The sequence below is a fragment of the Micropterus dolomieu genome, linkage group LG06 (assembly GCF_021292245.1).
Source record: "Micropterus dolomieu isolate WLL.071019.BEF.003 ecotype Adirondacks linkage group LG06, ASM2129224v1, whole genome shotgun sequence".
Lineage (NCBI taxonomy): Eukaryota > Metazoa > Chordata > Actinopteri > Centrarchiformes > Centrarchidae > Micropterus > Micropterus dolomieu.
In genome coordinates, this window is record NC_060155.1 from 9685384 (window position 1) to 9712228 (window position 26845).

At 39.7% G+C, this 26845-nt stretch overlaps 1 protein-coding gene across 1 annotated transcript; it reads left to right on the top strand.

Moving 5' to 3' along the window:
- Positions 1 to 697: 697 nt before the first annotated feature.
- mfsd14a2 (major facilitator superfamily domain containing 14A2) lies at positions 698 to 26845 on the top strand. Its single transcript, XM_046051737.1, has 12 exons — positions 698 to 930; positions 3474 to 3569; positions 10367 to 10429; positions 13179 to 13306; positions 13464 to 13578; positions 13790 to 14008; positions 16941 to 17054; positions 19549 to 19620; positions 20263 to 20375; positions 22110 to 22207; positions 23120 to 23277; positions 23363 to 26845. Exons 1-12 carry the CDS (start codon positions 847 to 849, stop codon positions 23573 to 23575), a joined length of 1473 nt encoding a protein of 490 aa, XP_045907693.1. The 5' UTR covers positions 698 to 846; the 3' UTR covers positions 23576 to 26845.

The following is a 26845-nucleotide window of genomic DNA, read 5'->3' on the forward strand; positions in this document are numbered from 1 at the left end:
TCTAGACAACGTATAACTTAATGGGTAATGTGTAATGAAAACACAATACTCAAAACGAAAACACGAAGAGACAAAATAGTGACTGACAAGGTCTTTAAAATAAAGATAAAATAATATAATAACATATAAACGAGCAGAAGTATCAGAACATCTAACCAGATACCAGAAAATCTATCTATGCTATAGAAGTTATACTTCAAGACCAATCTGAAAAGAAGTGTATGTAAAGGTATTTTATACTATTTAATACCAACAATTTAATTGAGATTAACGAAATCGGCTATGTGTGTTTCTCATTGATTGGTGACCAGAGTGGATTTTGGAGGCATTTAAAGATGTTGAGCTGAGGATATCAAACATGTTTGGAATGGGAGCATTAAAAAATAGTTTTAGTATCTGTATTATATGTCTATGCTATTACCGCATTGTTTTATTAGGTTTGTTGAAGTAGCTGCACATCTCGTACATTTTCTTTGTAAACATAGCCACTCACCATATAAGGGATTTCCACTTTGTACACCGAACCCGCGGTGTGATGTTCACAAATCACCATTTGAGGAGAAATAGCACAAGGTTTTTCTAAACCAATCAGACCCACAGTTTGGACTATCGCCTTCATCAGTCAGCCAATCGTTAAGTGCTATTCCATTGGAAGGGCGGGTCAATGCTTAGTTCAGGAAGACGGGTTGAAGTGAGGTGGGAATGAGAAATCATCATTTAGTTAGCCCGCTGCTAGCTGTCTGAAGCTGAGCTGTTATTAGCGTTGTAGCCGAAATCAGTAGATTATTTAACTTTTGTTAGGTGCAAAGATGACCCTCTGACATCAAGTATGGACATAAGTTAACAATGACGGGGGAGAAAAAGAAGAAAAAGCGGCTGAACCGCAGCATTCTTCTTGCAAAGAAAATTATAATAAAAGATGGAGGAAGTGTGAGTTAAATATTTATTTATCTTCGTTAACTTAGCTTGCCGCTGAGCTAAACTGGCTTTCAGCCGCTGAAGTTAGTTAGTAGCATCGTTTATTAAATGAAAATTTAGCAGTTGAAGCGGCATTTGCTTATAGCTTTCTGTCTTCGATGGTTTGCCACAGCGGATAATGTTAACCGTTAGCTGGGTCCGCCTTGCTACCTGGCTAGCATAAACAGCTAGCAATGATCTAGCATTAGCTAATGTTAGCGGCCTACGTTTGCTAGGCGTTAACACGTCAGCTCAGGTAACGTTAGCGCTAGCTGGCTAATGTCAGCGTTAGCTGTCTTTTTCTTTATCGACTGTCTCCTCACAGTAAATCTTTTACACTTAACGTTAATATGATCATATCTAACTTAAATCAGCACGTATTGTTAATGGTATCTCATGTTTGTTCAAATCTTGTAGAAATTACGTATCCGTGCATCACAAGGGGCACAAACGTTCAGGTTAACATTAGCTCACTAGCACATATGTTTAATTTTATTTTTTTTTACCCTGGCCTGGTGCAATATACAGGTAACTATCGTTAGCTAGCGTTAAGCTATTTATGTACTAATGTTACCTAGCTTATTGGTTAAGAGTCAAAGCAATGTATATTAACATAAAACAAGAGAGATCTTTACTGTGGTTTATAAATGGACGAAGGCAAAACATTCAAACTCTGGGTTTGGTAACTTAACGTTGGTTGAAAACAAACACACCGTTTGAAAACATAGACTGTCGCTGCCAAAGCTAAACTATCAGTTGTTAAATTATACTATGGCTGTTGAGCATATGGTGTAAATGATTGGTTAAATATCAGTCATGGCTTGTTGTTGTGACACATTTATAATCCCTTTTCTGGGTCATTGACACCTGTAGTCCATGTATGATTAAAACCGTCCTACAGTGTGATAAGGTGCCCTTACCTGGAAGCACCCAAGTTCTCTAGCTCAATAGACAGATCAAATAGTCCACAAACTATCAAATCCAGGATTCTAGTTGTGTTGGTAATTTAGCTGTTGGAAGTGATGATTCTCCCAATTTAGGCTGTTGGCAAAAATTTAGGATGTTAGGATTGTTATAAATACAGTGGGGCATCAGTGCTGGTTATGTAATCAGTTGAACAGCTATGCCAATCATGCTGGATATCCGTTATGAAGACACAGTTACAATGACCAGAAACTGATGTGTATTTTGAACATTGTCCTGTCATCCTTATGACAGTCTTGTGTCTGCAAACACCTGACATCATGTGGCTTTATTCCAATGAAGTCCTTAGTTCAGGTCATTATTGCCTAACTGTATTACTGCAGCTAGGTCTGACCACTTAGCCATTAAGATTTAACTTTCCACATCCAGCCCTTGATCCAGCCATAGCATCTAATAGACTTAGACACTCACCAGTCAATAGCAAAATGTGATCTCGAAAGACGTAGCTGGCCATTTTTAAGGGAGGGGAAGTTGCAACATCCATATAATGAGACAGTTACAGATTGTTCCTCATTTTCTCAGTAAAATAGGTGGTGTTATCATAGGCTTATGGAACAAAAAGGTGGAAGCTTCCTATGATTTGGTGTTTACTCCCTAATTGGTCATAACCAGACCTGTAAACTGGTTTTCTTCGATGTTTTCATCCTCTCCACGTGGGGAAATGACAAACCACATGGGCGAGTAAACTAGCAGTTAGGGTCTTTGTTACGTTGGTCCTGGCCTACTTTACAGTCTCCACAATTATCGCACCCCGCTGTGTTTCCTGCCAAATATCCGTTTTAACGCCATAACACTTTCTCTTCACCTTACAGACTTGTATAGATTTTACTGTGCTGCAGTAAAGTGACATCTTCTCCAGGGAGCGGGTTTTATGCAAGTTTGTGTTTTACTCAGATTAGGGTTGCAACAGTATGAGATTTTCATGGTATGATAACTGTCTCAGAAAATATCACAGTATACGGTATTACACAATTATTATAATAATAAAATTGTAGTAATAGTTGTTGCTGTAGTAGTAGTTGTATATTGACCGTACTATGAAACCAGTATACTGCTACAACCCCAGATATAGGTCTCTATTTAGAGTGACCCAGAAAACTATACACAGATTATTTGGTTATTTTACCTATTAGGTTAAAAAGTAATTGATTTAAAATTTTTAATGAAATATTGTGCAGTATAGAGTCATTGACTGGGGGTAGTTTCAGGAACTGAAAAGAATTAGTTATAGTGATTCTAATATGATTGGTGGCTTGTTTAATTCAACATTCAGCCCTGCACTGACTGTATTGGTAAGTCAAAATTTCTTGCAGTTGAGTTATTTTTCTTACCCAGCTGCTGGCTGTCCCACAGGATCAGGTGATGCAGAGTCTTTGTATCATTAAGCGAATGCTGCCATGAAATGGATTCCAGTTTAAGGTTCAATCTGTTAATGTTATATCATTACCGGGCAGTTTGAAGCATTTAAAAATGTTTGTTGCTTCACACCTAATTACAGTTTAATTCCTATGTTTCTCTCTGTCTCCATCCAGCCTCAGGGAATCGGTGAGCCCAGTGTTTACCATGCTGTGGTGGTCATTTTCCTGGAGTTTTTTGCATGGGGTCTCCTTACCACCCCGATGCTCTCGGTAAGCCTGGATATATCGCACTCTCACATAGACACACTGTTATGTAAACTGACATAAAAGTTTGTTAATATGTTCATACGCCTACACTTCTCTTCTCTGGAAACCTAGCCAAAGAGTAGCATTTCCCATTAACTGGGACTACACAAGGCCCCATCAGTGTCTATGAATGATTGAATTTCTAATCAGATGAGCGAGTGACGCAGTTTGTTTGTTTTTTTGTGTATGTGTGTAGGCAGATGTCTTGCCAAGCGCTAATGGACTGAGAAATATGAAAAGGGCATCAAACTGTTGTATTGTCTGAGCACCAGTTCTTTGTTGAAAAGGCTTATCAGGGGGTCACTGGTGTGTGTTGTCAGGCCACAGCACCAATGCCTGCCAGGCCCACACCACACATTCACCTCAGCGCAGAGTAGTGTGATCTAAGTGTTTGGTACAGGCAACTCTAACAGCTTTATTTAGAGGACTTTCATTCCAAAACGAAACCTTTTTGTTTTGGAAAAATGCTCCAACATCATCTGTCAATAGGCTAGTTAAAATCCACAGACGATTGTTTTCTCAAAAACAAATCTATTTTGTATCCTGAGTGCTAAGATGACTCATAATGATGCTATGCTTTATTTCATACCAGCAGGGATGGTATATTAATACTTTTCCTTTTTCTGACAGTAGCTTGCTATTTTTCAGCAAGCTCTGTGTATTTATTGAACTCCTGTCCTGTTTTTTTTTTTACCTATACATTTTTTTTCTACCAATTTAAATCACTTTGGGTGGAAACTGTAGGGCTGTACTGAAATTCATAATTTCTTTTTACATTTGACGCTTCTATTAAGGTTTTCGAACAGAGCTTCATGTGTGGTCATATTTTATGACGTCAACAAAAAATGCAAAATCCTCAATTTGAATAAAGTAATTCATCAGAATAAATGAGTCTGCTTTTGTTAAGTAAAGGCCAAATGAGTCGGATTTGTTGCGGTTTGTAAACACGCGATTGAAAGAGCAAGAGCAGCGGTGGTCAAGCATTAGCAAAAACAAAGCAGCGTTTCAGAGAAATAAAATGGAAACAATCCTACGCAGCCACCACTGGAATCTTATTCTACAGATAGTATAATACTAATATTAGTGTAGCCTAATCTTTATCTGCAACTGTGCAGAAAAAAACAGGTTTAAACCGAATGAATAGACATGCAAAAGAAAGCTGCCCTGAGCATTTGAATGTTGATTCAGAATTTGAATCTCAACGTTATGAATGAAGCTTCAAACTATTCTAAAGTGCCCTAGAAACTGGTATCTCAAACAAACGATGAGCAAACATCTGTGAGCCACATGATGTAAACCAGACAGGCTTATGCAACACTTGCTTTTTAGCAGTCTCTTGTTTTTGAAGAGGTGGTTGAATGTTTAACTGTTGAGCAGTAATTACTGGAGGCTTGTTGCCCTGAAGATCCCTGGGCAGAGGCAGGATTTGCATTTTGGACTAATCAGAGGGCGCCTGAAGATGAGAAGGACTGTTTCACTGCTCCCAGTGAGCACACTGCTTCATTAGTATCCAGCAGCAACAGTCTTCACTGAGCATTCAGTTTGTGTCTGTAGGGTACCAGAGGAAGAGAGGGGATTCTTGGCCATGCCAGAAGCTCTCCCCCTGTACCCCTAAACAATAACCAGATCCTGTTGTTCAGTCTCTGTTGAGCTCCACATGCTAAATTAAACTGAGTCTCCATGTTCCCACACCAATGTCAATGACACTTGCACCCCATACTTGCTGCACACTAGTGTTATGGACTTTGAACTGGACATCCCATGGATTTTAAAGGGGACCTATTATCCTCATTTCCAGTAGGGCCAAATCGTTTTCAAATTGTAATTGCAGTTTGAAAGAACGCGTGATCATGAAGACGGTGGTTAAAATGTAGGTTAATTATACAGCGCATCTGATTTGTTTTAAACTGTCATGCAGTTACATTCATTCCGTTCTCATCCTTGTGTGACAGACCTGCTTGCCAACCACAAGCGCCATGCGTCTCCTGTTATGGTCCTACTCGCCAATCAGAGCAGGCACAGGGCATGTACATTTTACAACAACAAACGAAGCTAGATGAAAACGTGGGATGATGGCATCAGCTGAACAGAAACAGGCAGCGGCTGTGCCACAGTTTTGTCCGGCGTCAACTCGCAGTGAAGTGTTTCAGCAGCGGAGCGTTAAGTGTGCCCTACGTTGTTGACGGGCTGTTAATTTGTCTTTTCTTGTGCTTCAACTACGGATAACGGCTCTCTCTGAACGAGTTTTGTGCTGCTCTCCGCAGGCTACATTTCCCACATGGACCATTTCAGAATTACAGTGGTTTGCCTGCCTGATTTTGCTGACTTGTTCAGGTTTTGTTGATTTGTCCGCTTGTCCTTGATTTTTGTGCTGCTAACATGGATCTGCCGGCCGTGTGCGGAACTAGCTAGCTAAATTAGCTAGGTGCATCTGTAATGGAGCCTTTGCTAAGCCCTGGCCCCCCTAGTTACTGTTGCTAAGTCCAACAAACTGCCTGCGCTGCCACTGTCTGTTAATGCACTCCCCAGAGAATGACTGTCAAATGTGCTGGCAAAAGCAATCTCTTTATTTTAGGTTTTGGAAAGAGAATAAATCATACTTCTCCTTTCAGCCTATCTGGGTAGCAACTATAACTATTACAAGATGCCCCAGGAACAGCGTTTGACCAGATCTTAGAAAAATGCAGCCAAAAAAAGCTAGAAAACGACTCTTTTTGCATTAGAGTCAATGGAGCGCAGCCATGAAAGTGTCAGACCTCAGTTAGAGCGAGTCCTGTACTGCGCTGTAATTGGCCAGCTGAGTATTCAGGGCGTGGCTTAGCAAAGGGTCAATTCACCTTAAGTGGCATTTTAACAGGGCTGACAACTTTGTGTAGTGAAAAACGGGCTTAATACAAAATGTACTCACCAGAGAAAGTGAACAGCGAACTCCTAATAATAAGCTTTTTCAGTGGTGCTGGTTAAATTAACACAGTGCCGTACGAGTCACTGTAGCCTGAATGACAGGTCGCCATGGTAACGCCTTGTCAACCATAGATAATCCTGCCTGAAGCATACTCTGCTTTATGGTCTATTTTAAAATAAATTAATTAATTAATTTACTAAATGAACATCATGCTGTGTTGAAGAAGACATTAAACTAGCGACTGAGACCATAAACTCATTAGGAAAGTGTTTACTGAGTGTTTATGGGGTGGTGAAGAGGCAGTGTATAAGACACATGCCTTTGGTGTGAGAGACTCGTGTTCAATTCCCACAGTGACATCCACCAATGTGTCCCTGAGCAAGACACTTAACCCCTAGTTGCTCCATAGGCGTGCAACCTCTGACATATATAACAATTGTAAGTCACTTTGGATAAAAGCGTCAGCTAAATGAATAAATGTAAATGTACGGAGGCAATTATTCAGTTGAGGAGTAGGATCATTTTGCCATTATTTCTAATGGAGCCAGACTTCTTTTTGCAACCAGAAGAGTCGCCCCTTGCTGGCCGTTCAATAGAATGCAGGTTTAAGGGACTTCCGCATTTGCATCGATTTGCTGACCGGAAGCTTCCTGCTTGGTTTATTGTTGATACATGATTGGGAGTCTGCACAGGGTGTTTTTATTTTGAAAATCAACTGGATTCTCTATGCCGTTCAGTGACTTCCTGCCCGGTTCATCTGCTCGGTGCTGTTTGACAAGGCAAGTTCCGTCAAAAATAGACTGGCAGTGAATACTGAACTTTAGCTAAACTTCGCAAAATCGCAAATCTTAATCACAATATCTAGCAGAAGAATCTCAATTAGATTTTTTTCTCCAAATCGTTCAGCCCTAATTTCCATCTCTATATTTTAATTCTGGGCACTAGAATTAACTACTCCACTAGAGTAGCTTTGCATGTGTTTCTGGGAGGCGGTGTAGGCACCAGATATACTTTGCCTGGCAGACATTCGTGGTGCCTGACTGATTACTCTATAAAAACACACAGCTTTTGTAACTTTATTCACAGATTTGGTTGAAACTGATAATATTTTTTGAAGCTTCTAGAACTGTAACATTAGCTGCTGTTAACTAGTTAGGGCAGTTAGTTTTGAAGCTAGTGGCACTGAGCTAATGGGACCTCTAGCTGCATGGCCAACTAGCTAATGGTGGGAACTGTTAGCAGTAGTTGGCGATTATTTTAGCAACAAGAAATGTCCATCAAGAAAGTAACTAACTTTCCTTTACAACCTCCCACATTCCTTCTGTGAACCTCCAAAGATGTGAAGAGTTGTCCTGAGTCTTGGATTGCCATACGTACACACTTCCCTTTAGTGCTGGAGAAAGCATAACTGAGAAAGACATAGCAGGTGGATGGCCGATCTGACATCAGCTCAGCAAAAAAGTGTTCAGAGCAGTCTAAAGCCTGAGCTTGTGTTTATTATAAAAGTTTTAAAAACCTCATTTTTAAAGATAGTGGTACATAAAGTACACATTTGATTATTTCATAAGCGTTTATTTAAAGTAGTCCTCAACTGGCAAAATCCAAATTAAGAAGAAATTTTCTACAATTAAAATAAAATTTAGAGAATTGTGCAGCCTTGACAGGGTAGGCACTTTTGAGTGTACTTACTTATCCGCACTGAAAGTTTGATAACAGCAGTTTCCTAGCAAAACGGTTATCTAAAAACCATCAACCGGATTTCACTGTTCGTCAAATGTTGTGACATGACATAGAGATTTGACAAAGAGATGAGATTATTTTGCTCCCTGATATTACGTAGCTCTTATAACCAGGTCCATACACCAGGATTGGTATAACTGTTTCACAATCGTATTTACTAAAAGAATAAATGTCATCTTCAATAGAGCAGAGGTAAACGAGCAGTGTCATCCAGATTGTTTTGTCCCGTGAAAACAAGCAACACCAACTTTATAGTCTTTCCCTCCTGATGAATTTCTATCTTTTGGTGTGTTCGTCAGAGTGTGGATGATTTGGGTTTTCCCAGAACATAAAACATGCGTGAAACTAAAATGACTTGAATGAAAATGTGTTTTTAAAGCCAAACTCTGATTTGGCAGTGGCCACCTAAGAAGGCTGTTGTTTTATGACCAAAGTTCATTTGTAAATTTAACAGGGTTTAGCACTCACATGAGGAATGACAACCATGTATATCTGATCTTGGCGTTTCACTCAGTTTCAGCAAGTCATGTGAATCAATGGCTAGGCACCAGACATTTACTGGCGTTTGAGCATACCGGAGACTAGTACAGAAATAATACCAGGCATAGTCAAAATTCAATGATATTCTAGTTTTGGGTCTAAATCCTTGAAATGTGTGTGTGGGCTAAACTTTGGAACAGCTTACCAGATAAAGTGAGAATTACAGTTTTTACAAATGAATAAACATTTTAATTGAACATTAAACATTTAATAGAATGGAAAGAGGAGAAATAGGTGAATGTATAAGTGTTTTATTAAATATTACTCATTGTACATATTGTATCTGCTATAATCTTGTTAAAGATAGAATATGTAACTTCTCTGCATCAAAATGTCTTAAAAACAACTAGACCTATTTTTTTTTTTTTGAGTTGTGTACTTCCATTATACCAAATCTTTCCATCAGTTTTCAAGGTAACAGTGTATTTCAATTGGTCGCTTGTCAATGGCGTTATATTCCCTCTGCGCATGCATCAGCTTCTTGGTTGTCTGCCAGAAGCTCTTATAAGTAGAATCTTTATCCAATTTTAAGCCACATTTTAACATTACGCTTTTTAGGTCTTGGTCCTTTTTTTAACTGTATATTTTAACCAGATAAAGGATTTTAGTCACAGATCTTAATTTAAACAAAACAAGCTGAACAAACGTTAGCGGCTGCTATGGCTCGCAGCATCCGGTGTCTGTCGAACAGCATCAGAGAAACACTGATTTTTAGTGTGAAACCATTTGATGAGTGTTTGTACCAGTTTTAGTCACAAGGAGGGCCGTTTGATTTGGAGAGGATACCTCTGCTGACAATTCGGCCCCTGGTAAAAACTTCCTGAATGTCTGGATCTGAAGTTAGGGAGTAAAGGGAAAGCTGACTACAGTTAAGGCAATGGTGGTGAAGACATCCTCTCTAGTTACCCCTTGCTACTTCATGACATCATCAAACTACTTCTTTGTTACTGTTTTGATGTGGAGGCCCCTAGCGCCAGAAAGTTACATACTGTGCATCTAAGTTATTTGAACTTTTTTAGTTTTTATACTGTGTCATGCTTTACTTTTGTGCATTACACTGTTTTTCTGCATGTCTTGTCTGTATTTTACACGTTTTGGTGTGCTTTTGTTTGTCTTTTCTGGGTGAATATGTGAAAGTGTGTTTACATGTACGTTGCATGATGATGAAATAACACCTAAACCAGCCCAGTTTAATGACTCAGCCTGTAAATCATATCCCTGTGGAGGGTCTCAGAAAACACATTAAAGATCAAATATTTATGTTTAATGTAGATATGCACAATGTATAATTAATATAATTTTGTTAGTTCTTTCATTGGAGTGAAAATTTGCAGCATGTAGTGTTCTGCCATAGGCCTCAGAGATTGAATTAGAGGTGTTGTGGATTAGTCTTTGTTTCAACCCTCCGTCATTTGGTAGATTTTTGTCCAGTGGCCTCACACTTGTTTTGCTCCCTAGCTGTAGTTTAACTCTGAAAAGTACATAAACCACTGAAGGTCATTGTTGAAATGTCAAATGTGATGCAGACTATGTGGATAACATGGTTTCATCTGGTGTTATCTGTGTTTGCTCTCAGGTATTACACCAGACATTCCCCCAACACACATTCCTGATGAATGGGCTTATCCACGGTGTAAAGGTAAGACATCACTACATACAAACAGAATAACTGGGTTCTATACTCTTGACAGAAATATAACAGTGACTCATGCAAAGTGAGAAAACACAGTCCCACTTGCATGTTAGCACGTTTTCTCAAGCCTTTATTGACAGTATCACAATAACCAGCAATATCTTTGTGTTGTTTGAAATGTATTGACTTTAAACAAGTGGTATTGCAAATATTTCTGTGCACTGTGGAGGAATAAATAAGCAATTGTATTCTTTTTTTTCATGGCCAGCAGTGACGTCCCCTTTGTGTTTTTAGTACTACAGTATGTCCTCCTTCAACACGACTAGTTTGTCTTGCTTTTATTTGCCCATAGAAGATCTGCTGAGCTTGTGTGCTCTTGTTCAGCGACGCCCTGCTAGACACTAATTCAGTGACATGTTAACACCTGCAAGCTGTCGGGTAACCATAGCAGGTTCCCCAGCTGGCCACAGTACAGCTTGTTGAAGCACCTTTGGGGGTGAAGTACCTCATGTGCACTGTAACTGTCTTTATTCAGTGAAAAGAAAGTGTGTCTAAAGATAGCTGAGAGTACATGCTTGTAATTATTTTAGTTTTTCAATTTTCTTATCATTATGGGTGTTGTGATATTGACAAAAAATTGTTTCTCTCATCAAGAAATAATTACTCTGCGAAAGAGATTTTCTGAAGCTAAAATGAGTTGACAAATCTATTATTGACCCCCATAAACAACTTATGTTATCTTATGTTGTCAACATAATGGCTTGTTTGTCTTTTCAAGACAACAAAAGTAAGAAATGTGTTTTACTTGATGACACAAATTTACCATTACATTCCCACTGCAGGCCTTAATGCTCAAATCCGATTTATTCCCCAAATCAATTTTTTTTGATTTACTGTTCCCATTATTTTTTTATTGTGGCCCATATCAGACTCCAGTGTGAACTGGCCATGGCCTAAAAGTGACCCGCATGTGCAAAAAGAAGAATTTAACTATTGCATGGAAGCAAACATGGAGGCCACAGAGGTTAGCTTATACTTGCTAACCCTCCAAATTTTCACATGAGACCCTTGTTTTTTATTGCCTTCTCCCATACAGGTGGGAATCACAGGGTACCACGTGATACATGGCTTACGATAACAATGTCATGATACAGCAATTCTGCGATATCGCTAGACAACTCTAAAATGATACATCACGATATCTATGAATACAAAATGCCAGTAAAAAAAAAAAGTTTTCTCTATTTATTTGCTGCAAATCCAAACTGTCAGAAAACAGCACAATTCTGCAGCACATGTTTTTTAGTCTGTAAGTTAAAACAGAGCAATTGTGAAAAATAATTATAAAAACATTTCTTAATAAAATGCACAAACGCAAATTCGCTGAATTTACTGAATATTTAGCTGAAAATACATTATATTAATAACTGTTCATTGACCCAGCTTTGTAATGCCCTTTCTCCACCTGGTGATAGCTGTTTTTTTTAGGCCACTGGGAATTTTGAGTTTTTAGTATTGACCCTTTGGGGTTGCTATAGCTAGTCAGTGTGGAGTGCAGAAGTAGCAGATCAAGCTACTGACATTAGCAGCTCTTTTTTTATTTCAAACAGAGCTCAGGAAACATATGTACTTTAAGTACAGTAGCACAGTATGTCACTCAGGATGTTAAGCATGTGAAGCAAAATGTGTAGTTTATGTTAAGATTATATTATCGCGATCGCTATACTAATGTGTGTTAGCACGTTAACGGAGATTTCCATCATATGTTAGCATTGAGCTAACCATCAAAGCGCTATTTATTTTATGTATTGATATGATGGGCTAGAATATCCATGTATTGTTGTATCGACTTATAAGCAAAAAAAAAGTTGTAAAGATATTGTCTTCCTTTGTGTCAGTATGGCTATAGAGGACAAACGAAAGCCTGATTTATACTTCTGTGTTGAATCAACAGCGGAGCCTACGCGAGGCCCCGTTACCCTCTGCTGTATCCTACGCCGTAGCCTAACGTGCACCTCTTCAAAAATGTAACTACACGTCGGGGCAACGCGGACCGTAAGAACTGTGATTGGTCGGCTGGGTAGCCTCGCAATGCTTCGGAGCCGACAGGAAGTGCTTCGTGCTTGGAAGTAAATTTTACTAGCAGCTAGTCAAGCGGTGGATCAATATATTTGAGCACCACAACCCAAGCGAAATGACTTGTTTGTCTATCAGAATGTGGTCCATTCTGTCCATAACATTTCAAACATCTATAATAGCCGCGCGTATTTAATTTTACCCCTGTTCAAGTTAGCTGGAGGGAAGTTAGACTGCTCGGCCGGCAAAAGTCAACACTGTGGACGCTGTAGCACCACCGCCTACTAGCGTTTGGCAGTGTAATTGCAGAATGACATAGACACCGATGCACAAGTATAAATGCACGGCTGCGTGTGTAGCTTACGCTATAAGCTACGGTGTAGACCCGACGCAGAAGTAAAAATCACACTTAAAGCTTTTAGATGTGAGTGGTGTTCATGTTCCACCTAAGAGTTAGCCATAAGAGCAGTTTCATGCATAGATTATGGTAACGTTTTTAAATTACCCTCTACCAAACTGGTTTGTTTGCGGAGTGTGTGCATGTTCTCAAATCATAGTCCCTGTGAATCTATGAGTGGTAACTTCACTCAAGTTATCAATTTACAGCACTTTCCTGATACATCCACCAATCTTTCTGTGCCATGTCCTTCCCCCAACTCTCTCTCCCCACCCTTTCCAGGGCCTATTATCGTTTCTGAGTGCGCCACTGATTGGAGCGTTGTCAGACGTATGGGGCCGCAAGTCCTTCTTGCTGCTTACAGTCTTCTTCACATGCGCACCCATTCCACTAATGAAGATCAGCCCATGGTGAGTGCCAAACATTGACCACTCTATACAGTTTATAATATTATAAATTATTACATGTTATAAACTCTACAAAGGTGGAATTTACAATGTAATAACATTTAGGTTTTGTCATTTTAGTTTATCTGTGCTGAAAAGCCAAACCATTCTCTTCTTTCAGGTGGTACTTTGCGGTCATCTCCATGTCCGGTGTCTTTGCCGTCACCTTCTCTGTGATCTTTGCCTATGTGGCAGATATCACACAGGAACATGAGAGGAGCACAGCATACGGTTTGGTAAGGAGATGGTTGACCAAAACAGGTTCCTGTTAAAATGTTTTCGTTAAACACCTCCAGAATGATTATGTAATCCAGTGAAGTCATTGGTGAAGAATCATTCTTTTTATTTGTTAATTACCTTTTTTAAAAACTTTTAACCAGAAAGTAAAAATGGTTAAAGTTCTATCACTTCGTGTTTCTCTGACCTCAGCTATGTGTGTCCCTCCAGGTATCGGCTACCTTTGCGGCCAGCCTGGTCACCAGCCCGGCCATCGGAGCCTATCTGTCTGTTGCCTACGGTGACACCTTGGTGGTGATCCTGGCCACAGCCATTGCACTGCTTGACATCTGCTTCATTCTGGTGGCCGTACCGGAGTCACTTCCAGAGAAGATGAGGCCAGCATCATGGGGAGCACCCATCTCCTGGGAACAGGCAGACCCCTTCGCTGTGAGTAACAACATAATAGTCTTTGTTGATCATTTTTAGTCAGTTATGGTCCGGTATTATGCGCAGGTTGTTTCCAGCCAAACATCAGTTAATTGCTGTGTTTTATCAGCCAATAGTGTTTAATGCCTTTTAAGGTTAAGCTTTTGAGGCGGGGGGGGGTTGCCCTCTCTGGATTAAAGTTTCAAGCCTGTTTTACCTCTGACCACAACCAGCATCACTGCTAGGTGTGGTCAGACGCGTGCTCTCTTGAATCTATAATGAGGATCAGCTTTATTGACAAATAGGTTTACACATACTTTTTACAGGACTCCCTTGTAAAAGAGACTGTGTCTCAATGGGACTTTACTGTTAAAATATAAATAAAATGCAAAGAATTTGCTTTGGTGCTTAACAATAAACATAGCAGGCTAAAAAGTATAAGAAAGATGAAGATGGAGCAAAGTGCAGCAAGATGAAAAATTAAATCACTGGAGGTAAGCAGGGACAAAAGTTGACAATTTTTAAATCTGCCACAAAGCACAGGTGCCCATCTGTACACTGAAACATATTGTGTTCACTAATCATTTTTCCTGTATATACTGCTCATTAAAATTTACATTTTATCTAAAGTGGTCTACAATTGCTATATATGTCATAGCTTGCACGCCTCTGGAGCAAGTAGGGGTTAAGTGTCTTGCTCAGGGACACAATGGTGTCTCACAGTGGATTCAAACCTCTCTCGCACCGAAGGCATGTGTCTTATCCAGTCCACAGTCCTCAATAAATTTCAAAGTTTATCTAAAGACAATAGTCAGCACTCTGTGACAAATCAAGTCATCTTCCAGTTGTCTTTTAGTATGGAATTCCTTCTTTTTCTTACTGTCCTTCCACCGCAACAGGAAAACACTGTCCAGAGAAACAAAAAGAACTTTAACTTTGGAAGATGTTGAGGCCTTTAGAAAAACTTTGGTATGTATTTTTGCACAGAACATGGACAATAGAATTATCTTACAGTGGATCTATGTTGAGAAGGGATAGTTGAATAACCAGTATGATCAAGAGAAATGATTACAATGTGCAAAACCTGTTTCAGTGTACACAAGGGCCTGTGAGTAAAACGGGCTTGCAGAGTGAAATAGAAATGTGAGCCTATCTTCTAATGCACAGTTCATATTAGTAACACCCATGGTTTTTGAAGACAGTTATACAGTTGCCAGTCATATAATTAGAATATCGTCAAAAAGTTGATTTATTTCAGTAATTCCATTCAAAAAGTGAAACTTGTATAATGTATACATTCATTCCACACAGACTGAGATATTTCAAGTGTTCATTCCTTTTAATTTTGATGATTATAACTGACAACTAATGAAAACCCCAAAATCAGTGTCTCAGAAAATTAGAATATTGTGAAAAGGTTCAATATTGAAGACACCTGGTGCCACACTCTAATCAGCTAATTAACTCAAAACACCTGCAAAGGCCTTTAAATAGTCTCTCAGTCTAGTTCTGTAGGTTAAACAATCATGGGGAAGACTGCTGACTTGACAGCTGTCCAAAAGACGACCATTGACACCTTGCACAAGGAGGGCAAGACACAGAAGGTCATTGCTAAAGAGGCTGGCTGTTCACAGAGCTCTGTGTCCAAGCACATTAATAGAGAGGCGAAGGGAAGGAAAAGATGTGGTAGAAAAAAGTGTACAAGCAATAGGGATAACCACACCCTGGAGAGGATTGTGAAACAAAAACCCATTCAAAAATGTGGGGGAGATTCATTCCTTGTGTCAAGCCACTCTTGAACAAGACACAGCGTCAGAAGCGTCTCGCCTGGGCTAAAGACAAAAAGGACTGGACTGCTGCTGAGTGGTCCAAAGTTATGTTCTCTGATGAAAGTAAATTTTGCATTTCCTTTGGAAATCAAGGTCCCAGAGTCTGGTGGAAGAGAGGATAGGCACAGAATCCACGTTGCTTAAAGTCCAGTGTAAAGTTTCCATAGTCAGTGTTGTTTTTTGCCATGTCATCTGCTGGTGTTGGTCCACTGTGTTTTCTGAGGTCCAAGGTCAACGCAGCCGTCTACCAGGAAGTTTTAGAGGATTTCATGCTTCCTGCTGCTGACCAACTTTATGGAGATGCAGATTTCATTTTCCAACAGGACGTGGCACCTGCACACAGTGCCAAAGCTACCAGTACCTGGTTTAAGGACCATGGTATCACCTGACCTTAACCCTATAGAACATTTATGGGGTATTGTGAAGAGGAAGATGCGATACGCCAGACCCAACAATGCAGAAGAGCTGAAGGCCACTATCAGAGCAACCTGGGCTCTCATAACACCTGAGCAGTGCCACAGACTGATCGACTCCATGCCACGCCGCATTGCTGCAGTAATTCAGGCAAAAGGAGCCCCAACTAAGTATTGAGTGCTGTACATGCTCATACTTTTCATGTTCATACTTTTCAGTTGGCCAACATTTCTAAAAATCCTTTTTTTTTGTATTGGTCTTAAGTAATATTCTAATTTTCGGAGATACTGAAATTGGGATTTTCATTAGTTGTCCGTTATAATCATCACAATTAAATTAAATAAACATTTGAAATATGTCAGTTTGTGTGTAATTAATGAATATAATATCCAAGTTTCACTTTTTTAACTTTTTGATGATATTCTAATTATAATGACCAGCACCTGTATTGACATAAATAGCGTATTATGCAAATTGAAATTAGAATTTTCTTACATAGCCTCATCAGCATGATGGTTAAACTATGAATGGTTATTAGAGCAGGACAGCAGAAGCAGGCAGCAGAGGTCTTTTATTACGTAAGGGTGAATTAAGAGACAGTGGTAAGTCAGCATGTCAAGAATTCCTGACCATTGCTCATGTTTCAAATTATTTAACTTTATAACAAGTAAATTTTTTCTTTCTTTCTTTTCTTGCTGTTCACTTGACAGTCTCTGCGTAAGGTGGGCCAGGACTCCACGGTGCTCCTCATCTGCATCACAGTGTTTCTCTCCTACCTCCCCGAGGCCGGCCAGTACTCCAGTTTCTTCCTCTATCTTAGACAGGTAACACTCTGCTCTCCCTGCTTACACGACTCCACAAACACACAAAGAATGATTATACACACAAACATCATTTAGACTCACTTACCACCACATGTCATAGCATCTACTCATCCAAAAATGTCATTGAATTGTTATTTTAGGATTCCATTGTAAAGTGTATTCAACACCAACAGCCCCTTTCTCTGTGGTGTTAGATGTTTGAGTGTAAAATGGATTTAATTGAGATAATTGGAAAAGCCATTCCTTTTTTAGTATATGAGCGAGAGAGAGCGAGAAAGACGAGCGAGAGAGTGTGCTGCGCTACAGCGCTGTGCAATCAAATACAATTTTAAATAGGCCTAGTGAAAAAACAATCGAAAATCAATGTGGCGGTCAGCGTTGATATTGTGGCGGGCCGCCACAAATAAATGAACGTATGGGGAACATTTAGGGGTCAAACATTTAGTCCGCTAATGGGGGGAAGCCATAAAACAGTGTCAGATTAACCAGTCAGCCTATCTGACATACAAACAGTCTCATACTTTTCTGCTACGATCTTGAAAAAGGCAGCAAAGTAGTTGGAGATAAAAAATATATATTTAAACATAAATAAATACATACTCTACACACTTTCCTGCCCCCTTTTTGTGGCAAAGATTCAGATGGGTGAAGTGTTTGTGACTGTGTTTGTGTGTGTCTGACTATGCTTGTCTTGTCTGGTCATGTCAGAGTCCCTACACAGTATGGAATTTGATTTTAGTTCCTGGTCTATAGAAGTATGGGGGGAAAAATGTGTTTGCACCCCTATTGTGTTTTTTCATGGCATTTGGTGCATGCAGCCAGCACAGTCAAAATGTTTAACTCCGTGTGAGACAGCATGGGCCAGAGCACATCGGTGCCCCAAAATGGGACCACTAAAAATATTGGGGTGGCAAACCAATACTCATCAAGAGAATAAGTTTATAAGAATGAACACAGACCATGATTCATCTTTGCTAACTCTTTGCTAACTAAATTTACCCGCGCGGACTTCATGCTAGGGATGAAACAGTATGAAAATTTCATTGCAGAAAAACTTGACATTTTTACAAGGGCAGCTAACATTGAGAGCTTCAGTTTACAAGCTGTTAGCAAGTCAGACAAACAAAACAAAGCTTTGTTTTGTCTGTCTGACAAAAACTCACCTTGCGTTTACTATAAGGTCTTTCAGCCCTCTCAAAAACTAAAATTTAACCAGACTTCAGAGTGACTGAAAAATCTCCGCAGCGCTGTCATCCGATATATTCTCATTGACCCAAACAAACCCACGTTGCATATTGCGCATGCACGCCTGCTTCTGGGAGACTGTCGCTAACTTTGGTTGATGCTGGACTTTGCGGTGAGTTTATAATAGCACGGTAATCTAACCCATTTTATCATGGTAATTAAAATGTGTATGGTAATAATAACTGTTGGGAATTTTACCATGGTTCATCGTTAAACCGGTAATCGTTTCATCCCTACTTCGGGCCAACCTCTCTCACGTTGCCGACCCGTTCAAGAAGGGAGGGGGAAAAATGTCTGGGTCCCTCATGTCAAACTTTGGTACTAGACGCAATTTGTCCGCCACATTAAACATTTCCACACTTTGTGAAACAGATACTGTAGACTCATCTGAACACACTACTATCAGCATTACTTGTCAGCTTACTTGCCTTAATTGGATCTAATCGGTACTGCTGTAACTCTAGTTTTTCCATTTCCAATGACTGCCTTAGCCATTCCTTTTCTATGCCCAATTTATCCCTTAACATTTGCAACCGCAACAGCTCTTCAGACGTCAAACTCACCAACTCAACACTCAACACTGTCATGTCGACTCTGCATTGTAGCTGGCAGAACACCATTTTCCATTAGAGCAGCCCTCAGTACTACTTTTTTTAAATTTTTTATTTCTCTTTTTAATTTTCTTAACTTTTTTTGCTCCAACGCTAGAATCGTAATGCTCAATGAGCTTCAAAAGTTCATCTTTTGTACAACTATTCAAAAGCTCCTCAGACGGAGACTGAACAAAGCTAGGAACAGTGGCCACAACAAGACAGAATCTGGTGTGCAAAAATAAAAGAAAATTAGAGCCGTCCCACTAACTACCTACCCAGAAGCGTATTAATCTCAAGCCTAGTCGTCATGCAGTTACTTACAGTGGGTAATTATGCACTAAATACCCACCAGAGCGAGAAAGGCAACTGCAGAAACAGCCCCCCGAGTCCAGGGATCTGCCCACGAGACAACTGCTCTCATCGTGCTCACCAACACTACCAAGATTTTATCAACGAATCCCAAAGGATAATCCTACCAGGGAAAGCTCCAACTCCAACATGTGCACACCAAACACTTTCACCATGGCCCCAAGATTTCCAAAACTGTTGCCAATTGTTCACAACTGAGTTTGGAAAAGTATGGATTTTTGAAATGTAAAATGTGTAGGAACCCTGTCATGGTTTAACCTGTGAAATCTGAACTATCTCACCCTCAGGTCATAGGCTTCACATCAGAGACAGTGGCTGCCTTTATCGCTGTTGTGGGGATCCTCTCAATACTAGCACAGGTACTGGGAAACAAATATACACATTTGCATGTAATTTTGAGCCATCTTCTCCTTGTGGAGTCTGGAGTCTTTAGTTTCTTTCTTAATACAGCATGGGCAAATGCCCATCGCAATTTCCCAGAGCCCTTGTTGAGAACTTGAAGTATTTGGTATATCTCCAAGTTGCAAAGTTTCAAAGTGCTTTACAATCTATACATCATACCACACCCTCTGTTTTTAGATCAATGGTTTGGATAAGGGGGGAGAAACTTTAACAGGGATGAAAGGAAGTAGCTTCAAGAAGAGCAACAGAGAATGGCTCCCTCGTCCAGGATGGACAGACAAGTGATGGATGTTGTGTGTACAGAGTGGACAGAAATAACAAATTGCTTATTTTGTCCCAAAAACAACCCAGTTATTCAGTTGACTGTCAGAGAAGACGAAGAAAAGCAGCAACTCTTAACATTTGAAGTAGCGGAGCTAGTGAAACAAATTTTGTTAAAATATTGTTAGATACATTTTTCTGTCCATCAGTTAATCAATTAATTGTTTCAACTCGGTGTTGGAGTTGAGACGGAAGAGTAATGAAATGAAGTATTTGCTACATTTTTATTGCCTCCCTAGAGATGTCTAGTATGACCAGCATGCTTTGTTTTTTCTTAGACTGTGGTGTTGGGCATCCTGATGCGTTCCATTGGAAATAAAAACACAATCCTGCTCGGCTTAGGCTTCCAGATCCTCCAGCTTGCGTGGTATGGCTTTGGCTCTCAGCCCTGGTAAGTAACTGCCACACCTTGTCTCTAACACACACACCATTACATTAATTGAAAGGGAAAGAGACCCCACACACTAAGAACCAGAAATTCATGAAAAGTGTGCTTTTCAAATCCGCCCTTGATTGCTTCCGTCTGCATCACTTGTTAAGCATGTATCCATAGAGCTCAGGTTCAAAAGTGTAGATTGACTTCTCAAAAAAATGGTAGTGCTACAGTGAAATGTAGTCACTCTGTGAATAAAATACAAGCAAGGAAGGAAGGAAGTTTGTCTAAAATGACAAAGCATTTCCTGCAGCATAATGCGAACCCACAGTCATAGTCATAATGTCACTGAATCAGATGGTGGCTCATTCAGCCCCAGTAAAACAGTAAATATTTAATTTTAAAAGAAGTGACAAATGTTTTGGGATTCAAATTTGCTGAAGATGTGCAACTTTGCTTTCAGTGAATTTTGGTTTAATTTAACTTGAAGCACAGTGGGATTACAGCTCAGACAATCAAAATCAATAAAATCTAAATGACAACCAACCCTATGTGTTTCAGGATCAATCCCTCAGTGAACACTGCACATGTATGAGCACTATTGTCATCTTTTATTCATTTTTCCTATAAATCTTTTATTGTCCACAGTTGTTGTAATGCCCTGACAAACCAGCAGAGGGGAGCAAAGCCTTAATCAATGGTATTGTCACCAGCAAGGTCATTACACTGTAATCTGATAACTGAGACTCTTTATAAAGAGATCAAGTAGTGTTGTAACTTGAAAGCTTTTGTTTGACTAATCTAAATTGTGAGCAGCTGAAACATATGCACAGTCTATTTAATTTTTTTGGAACTTCTGGTTTGAGAGGCAGTGTCTTTGAAACATGATTTTTGAAACCAAAACACTTTAGTCGCTTTAAACATGTAAATAGGAAGAAAGGTGGTTTTCCCAAACAACCACCACCCACACAGGCCACATTATCAGTTTCATTTCTGTTGAGGTGAGATCATAACAACCCCTCCACTTTCTCTTGTTGTTTTGGCCTGGAGTGAAAGGCAGAGCGACATAATATCTATTGATTCTGAAAGAAAACATTTACAACATGTCTCCTTGTTGCTCCTCTCTGCTTTGGTCAATACCCAGGAAATTAAGTTAAACAAAGGTCAAGTTGGCCTTAACATATATTAAGGTGAGAGACCTTTCCATGTTTACAAAAAGAAACTAAGTAGTATAAACATCTAAAGCAGTCAATTCATGGTGGAAAACATACAACTGGTCATTGTGGTCATGGTTTTAGTTTTTCATAAATGGAATAGAAAGTACAACTGTCAAATCTAATCTAAAATTAGATTAGACATTTTGGACTTTAAAGTCACTGCTTGTTTATAGCTGCAGTTTGATTACAGAAATGGATAGTAGACTTAACAACCATAGTAGGCTTAACAAGCTTTTAACTCACCTTTAAGGGCATGTATAAAATCAAAAAACAGTATTATACGTGCCTGTTGTGGGGGTCCTCTTAATGTTAGCTCAGGTACTAAAAAAAATACACATTTGCTATAGATTACATGTTATATTGAGCCATTCCCACCTCATGTTTGGAGTTTTAGTGTTTTAATCGTTTTGTCAATAAAATGGCAGAAAAAAAAAAATTGCTCTTCACAATTTCCCGTAGGCCAAGTTGGCAACTTTTTGAAAGGCTAAATAGGATTTTGTTTTTGTCCTTAAAAAATGTGTGTTGTTGGTTGTAGGATGATGTGGGCTGCTGGAGCAGTTGCAGCCATGTCCAGCATCACTTTCCCTGCTATCAGCGCCATTGTGTCCCGTAATGCAGACCCTGACCAACAAGGCAAGTTTGTACATCTTCAACATCTATCACCTTCAATTTAATAAAATCAGCATGCATCACTGCTTGATTTTGTCTAAATACAAAAGGCTGTATGTGAACTTAAAAATAAACATAAAATGTCTAAATTTAGCTAAAGTGATATTTAAAGAGGTCATATTATGCTTTTATTGAGTTAAATATCTTTATTGTGCATGTAATAGGCTTGCAAAGTGAAAAAGCCCAAAGTCCACCGCAAAGGGAGTTCCCATCTCACACAGAAAACTCTGGTCTTTACTTCTGCTTTGCTGCGACATCGCAGCAAAATACACGGTAACGGGAACATATATAGCTGGACCGAAGCCTACTCTGCTTCTGATTTACTAGTTGTCCTTAACTAGGAACTGCGCATGTGCAACTCCCAACATCTTGTATCTTGTAAAGGTAAGATGTATCACTCCATTGCTAAAACGATCAGCGTTCAACACGGGGTGAAAAGAGGAGCTGCAGCAATGTGCAGTATGGCGAAAAATATGGTGTTTTTTTAGAAAATGAAACCATGTAAAACTGTTCTGGGACAACCCCTAAATAAGATTTTGAACCTGAAAATGAGCCTAATAATGACGTCTTTAAATAGTTCATCACTAGATGAACAAGACTTGCAGTCGATGCCAAATTAAGTTGTGTTGGGTTTTCTGTTCTATGTGCAAGACGCACATTTATTGAACTTCTATCCCTAGCCCTTTCCATTTGTTGAGTCTGTGCCACTTATTGCAGACTAATCTACTAGAAAGAGGAGGGATAAAGACACATCTGTACATATCTGTAAAGTAGATATCCAGTTGACTCTGAAATATGCCTACATTGATTCATAATTTTTAACCGATATTTATAGATTTTTCTGACTGTGTTCTGTTTATATCTATCTGCCTATAGGTGTTGTCCAGGGGATGATTACTGGAATTCGGGGCTTGTGTAACGGTTTGGGCCCTGCTCTTTATGGTTTTGTCTTCTACCTGTTCCACGTGGAGCTGACTGACACGGACGGCTCTGAGAAAGGTGCCAAATCCAACATGGCCAACCCCACAGATGAGGTGAGCGTGAATGAAAAATAGCATTTAAGTCAGTTACACGATACAAGCACAAATGGTAAAATATTTTCTTCTGTCGTCCCTTCAGAGTGCCATCATCCCGGGTCCGCCCTTCCTGTTTGGTGCATGCTCAGTGCTGCTGTCTCTGCTGGTGGCCCTGTTTATCCCGGAGCACACGGGGCCCGGCATGAGGCCCGGCGCCTATAAGAAGCACAGCAACGGGGCACAGAGTCACTCCCACAGCCCTCAAGGCAGCGGGGCCGAGGGCAAGGAGCCACTGCTGGAGGACAGCAGCGTATAACCTCAGCTTGGGGTGGGCAGACACCCTCGCTCCAACCAAACACCCTCCCGCACACATGGACAGATACTTATACATCTTACCACATGGACACACACACTCACCTCAGGCACACATCAGACTTGAGAAGGTGCCATGAAAAGGTGTTTGTGTCCACAGCACAAAAGTGGGCACTCCTCCCTTAGCGGCCCTTTTTCTTTTTTAAAGCAGGGTATTGTGAGGACTCTCTAAAGACCCTGTAAAGAGAGTTGTGTTGAGTATTTTTCGGGCTGCAGTGGAAAGGTGTGTGTGAGACACAGCTGAGTTGGACTCTAATCCTTGGTTTCTATAAAGCAGTAACAGAGTGGAGCATACCCCCGCCCCTTCCGGGGCAAAACAGAACAGAAGTGATTTGGTTTAGAGTGTGAGTGGGTTATATCTCAGATGTTACTAAATCCCTGTGTGATTCTTCATATTCCTCTGTAGCCAGTGGCAACTTTGTCTGTTTGTCCAATGAGAATGTAACAGTTGAGCACTTGGTTTTTCATAAGGTAACATCTGTTCTGATGCTTGTCGTTGCGACAGCTCTGTTACAGCATCCAAGAAAGGAACACAGTTCTTCCTCTGTGTGCTTGGCGGCGAAGCACAGCAACAGTATACCTGTGAGGGGAGTCTCCGCAGATGAGTGTTGGAGAGGCGCTGCCTAATCTAGGTTAGGATGGGTCAACCAGTTCAGATATAAAAAGCTTCGTAAGACCACACTTTGTTTAAACATCACACTTCTTACAGAGACGTGTGTGAGAAAGACCACTTTATTAGCTGAAACTGTTTTTCAATGTTTACTTGCCATTCTCAAGATAAGTAGTACAGTTTGAGTTGTATATTTTTCTCTGTTCAAACTGAAGTCTAGTTGTGCTTCAACTTCTTATTCAAGAAACAAATGTTGCCTCAAAGTGACTTAATATATATATATATTTATTTATATATATATATATTAATTACGTAACCTGTATGAAGACCGAGGTCTGAGAAGGCTCTGTAATCTTACGCTATTGCTCCCATCGGAGCCATTACACACTTTTTATTCCTTTTTGTTTTCATGCCCTTCCCGTTTGTTTCCTGACATTAATCACCATCAGGGTTAAGGCTTACCATGGTTTTATTGTAAAAACCTCTGGACCATTTGGAGCTAGAGCGTTGCTATCAGCATGTCAGTGTTGGCACTGACTGTTAATATGGCGTCTTTGAATTAATATCAGTAGGTTGATCAGAATATCACTCATGCTGCTGCAGTAGATAATTCAAAGGCTACGTGTGGTATAATGTGGGGGATAAAGATTTCTTCAGTGGCAATTGGGCATGAACTTTGAAACGGTTTCACAGAATCCTTGACATTTAAGCTCCAGTACAAATGTTTATAACGGGCACTGCACATTTCTTATACAGTAACTAACAGATGGTAGATATTGTAGGCTACATGAGAAGCACCTGGTGGAATTGGCTTGTAACTCACAATCTCACATTTAACATGCTTCAGATACTCCACAAGGGGGAGATATGTGGTTATGTCAGACCAGTACTATACAGGCCAACCTGCGCCAACTATAGGGGGGCAGTTGCAGCAGTAGTTCGGACTTGTAGATGAAAACAATGTTGCCCTGTACAGGTAAGCAAGGTAACAGCTGCAATTTTAGCAAATATTACATCTGCAGATGTTCCTTTTTAAAAGCTGATGTGTTTTGAGTATTTTTACGGTTTTACATTTTCCACAGGTATGATAAAGTAAAAATATTCATTAATGTCACTCTAGGTTCAAGATTTAAAATGACAGATTTTGTCCTCCCTTCTACCCTTCAGTGGATAATTAATCTAAAAATGTAAATCTACAAAGTACCCAAGAGGACGGTACTTGAGCTCAGAGGTTACATGATTGAGAGCTTTTGAACTGTGTAGTTGTCCAAAAATGCATTAGTAAATATGACCCACTTAACAAATAAAATAAAATGTAAAACCTCAAATATGCACACTTGAAATGAGCTTGCAAGTGTCAAAGTGCAGCATCTATTATAGTTAGATGATGCACATCAGCATGCCTACCTGCCGGTCTGAACTGCAGCTGTTACTTTTCTTGCCAATAGGTGGTCCAGGTTGAACTTGGAAAAAGCAGGTCTGAAGCTGCTGGTGCTGCAGCCTCGTAATTGGATAATATACTTTTGGTGCTTCGCATCAGTGACTGTGTGTTCCTGTTGTTCACATACTGTGTCAGCAACTGGTAAATGATCCTTGTTGTAATTTTTAACATTTCATTTAGAAATGCCTCAAGTGCGTTTAAATAGCCAAATTACAACCTGATACGGATTAGTAGCCAAAAGAGTTTCATGCTGTTAAACATCTGTCTGAAGAGAAATGTACATCATATATATTTTGTGCCAAAAAAATATTGGTTTGCTTTTTCATACTGTGTGTGTATGTGTGTTTGCGTACTTGAGTGATTTGGATATTTTTTGTTTTCTCGTCTTAATTTCTTTGGCTGAAGGTTTAAGTTTTAACGCTATTTTTTTATAGCTTTTTAAAACTTTGTCCAGTCATTTTTAGGCATCTTTTGAACATTGTGGCTAGATGGTAAATTATCGAATGTCCATCTGTCTGTCTTCAGGCTTCATTTGATAACAAGCATTTCACCGTGGTTAGTTACATTTGATAAGCTAATTTTTCCCAGATTTATCAGTAGTTCATAACAAAAGTCGCTGAATGTTCCAAGCCAAGCTGTACATGTTGACCACGCTACACGCTCAACATTTTGACTTAACCTGTCATAGTTTTTATTATTTCAGAGGGGGTGTTACTAGACAAGAGGTCATTTGTGTGGATTTAATTTCTGAATATCATTATTTTTTGTATTATTTATCATTTATTGGACCAACACATAGATAAACCCATAAATTCAGATCCTACTTCAATTGGTAAGATTCTGCACCAGCCCCAGGTGTACTCGTACAGCTTCAAATGTACAAAAATCACCTGTACGTACAGCAAATGTATATATTTATTGCTCAAGCAGATGGCCACCTCTCGGTCTATTTGGTTGTATGGTGCAATTATTACATATTTCTCAAGACTTACCTGCTAGCCACTCCTGTTTTTAGTATGATGTGGTTTGTGGCCTGAACCCCCTCTCTGTGTGCCTAAAATTAGCCAAGAAATGAGTATGGCAACATAAGTAAATGGTGGTTATTATGTAAATATGGGAAACTAATGACAAACTATTTATTAAAGGTTTATTGTACAATGAAA

Coding starts and splice junctions, on each gene's coding strand:
- mfsd14a2 (XM_046051737.1), top strand. CDS start 847: ATGACGGGGGAGAAAAAGAAGAAAAAGCGGCTGAACCGCAGCATTCTT. Junction 19,621..20,262: donor TCCTCTCAATACTAGCACAG/GTACTGGGAAAC, acceptor GTTTTTTCTTAG/ACTGTGGTGTTGGGCATCCT. Junction 23,278..23,362: donor TGGCCAACCCCACAGATGAG/GTGAGCGTGAAT, acceptor TCGTCCCTTCAG/AGTGCCATCATCCCGGGTCC.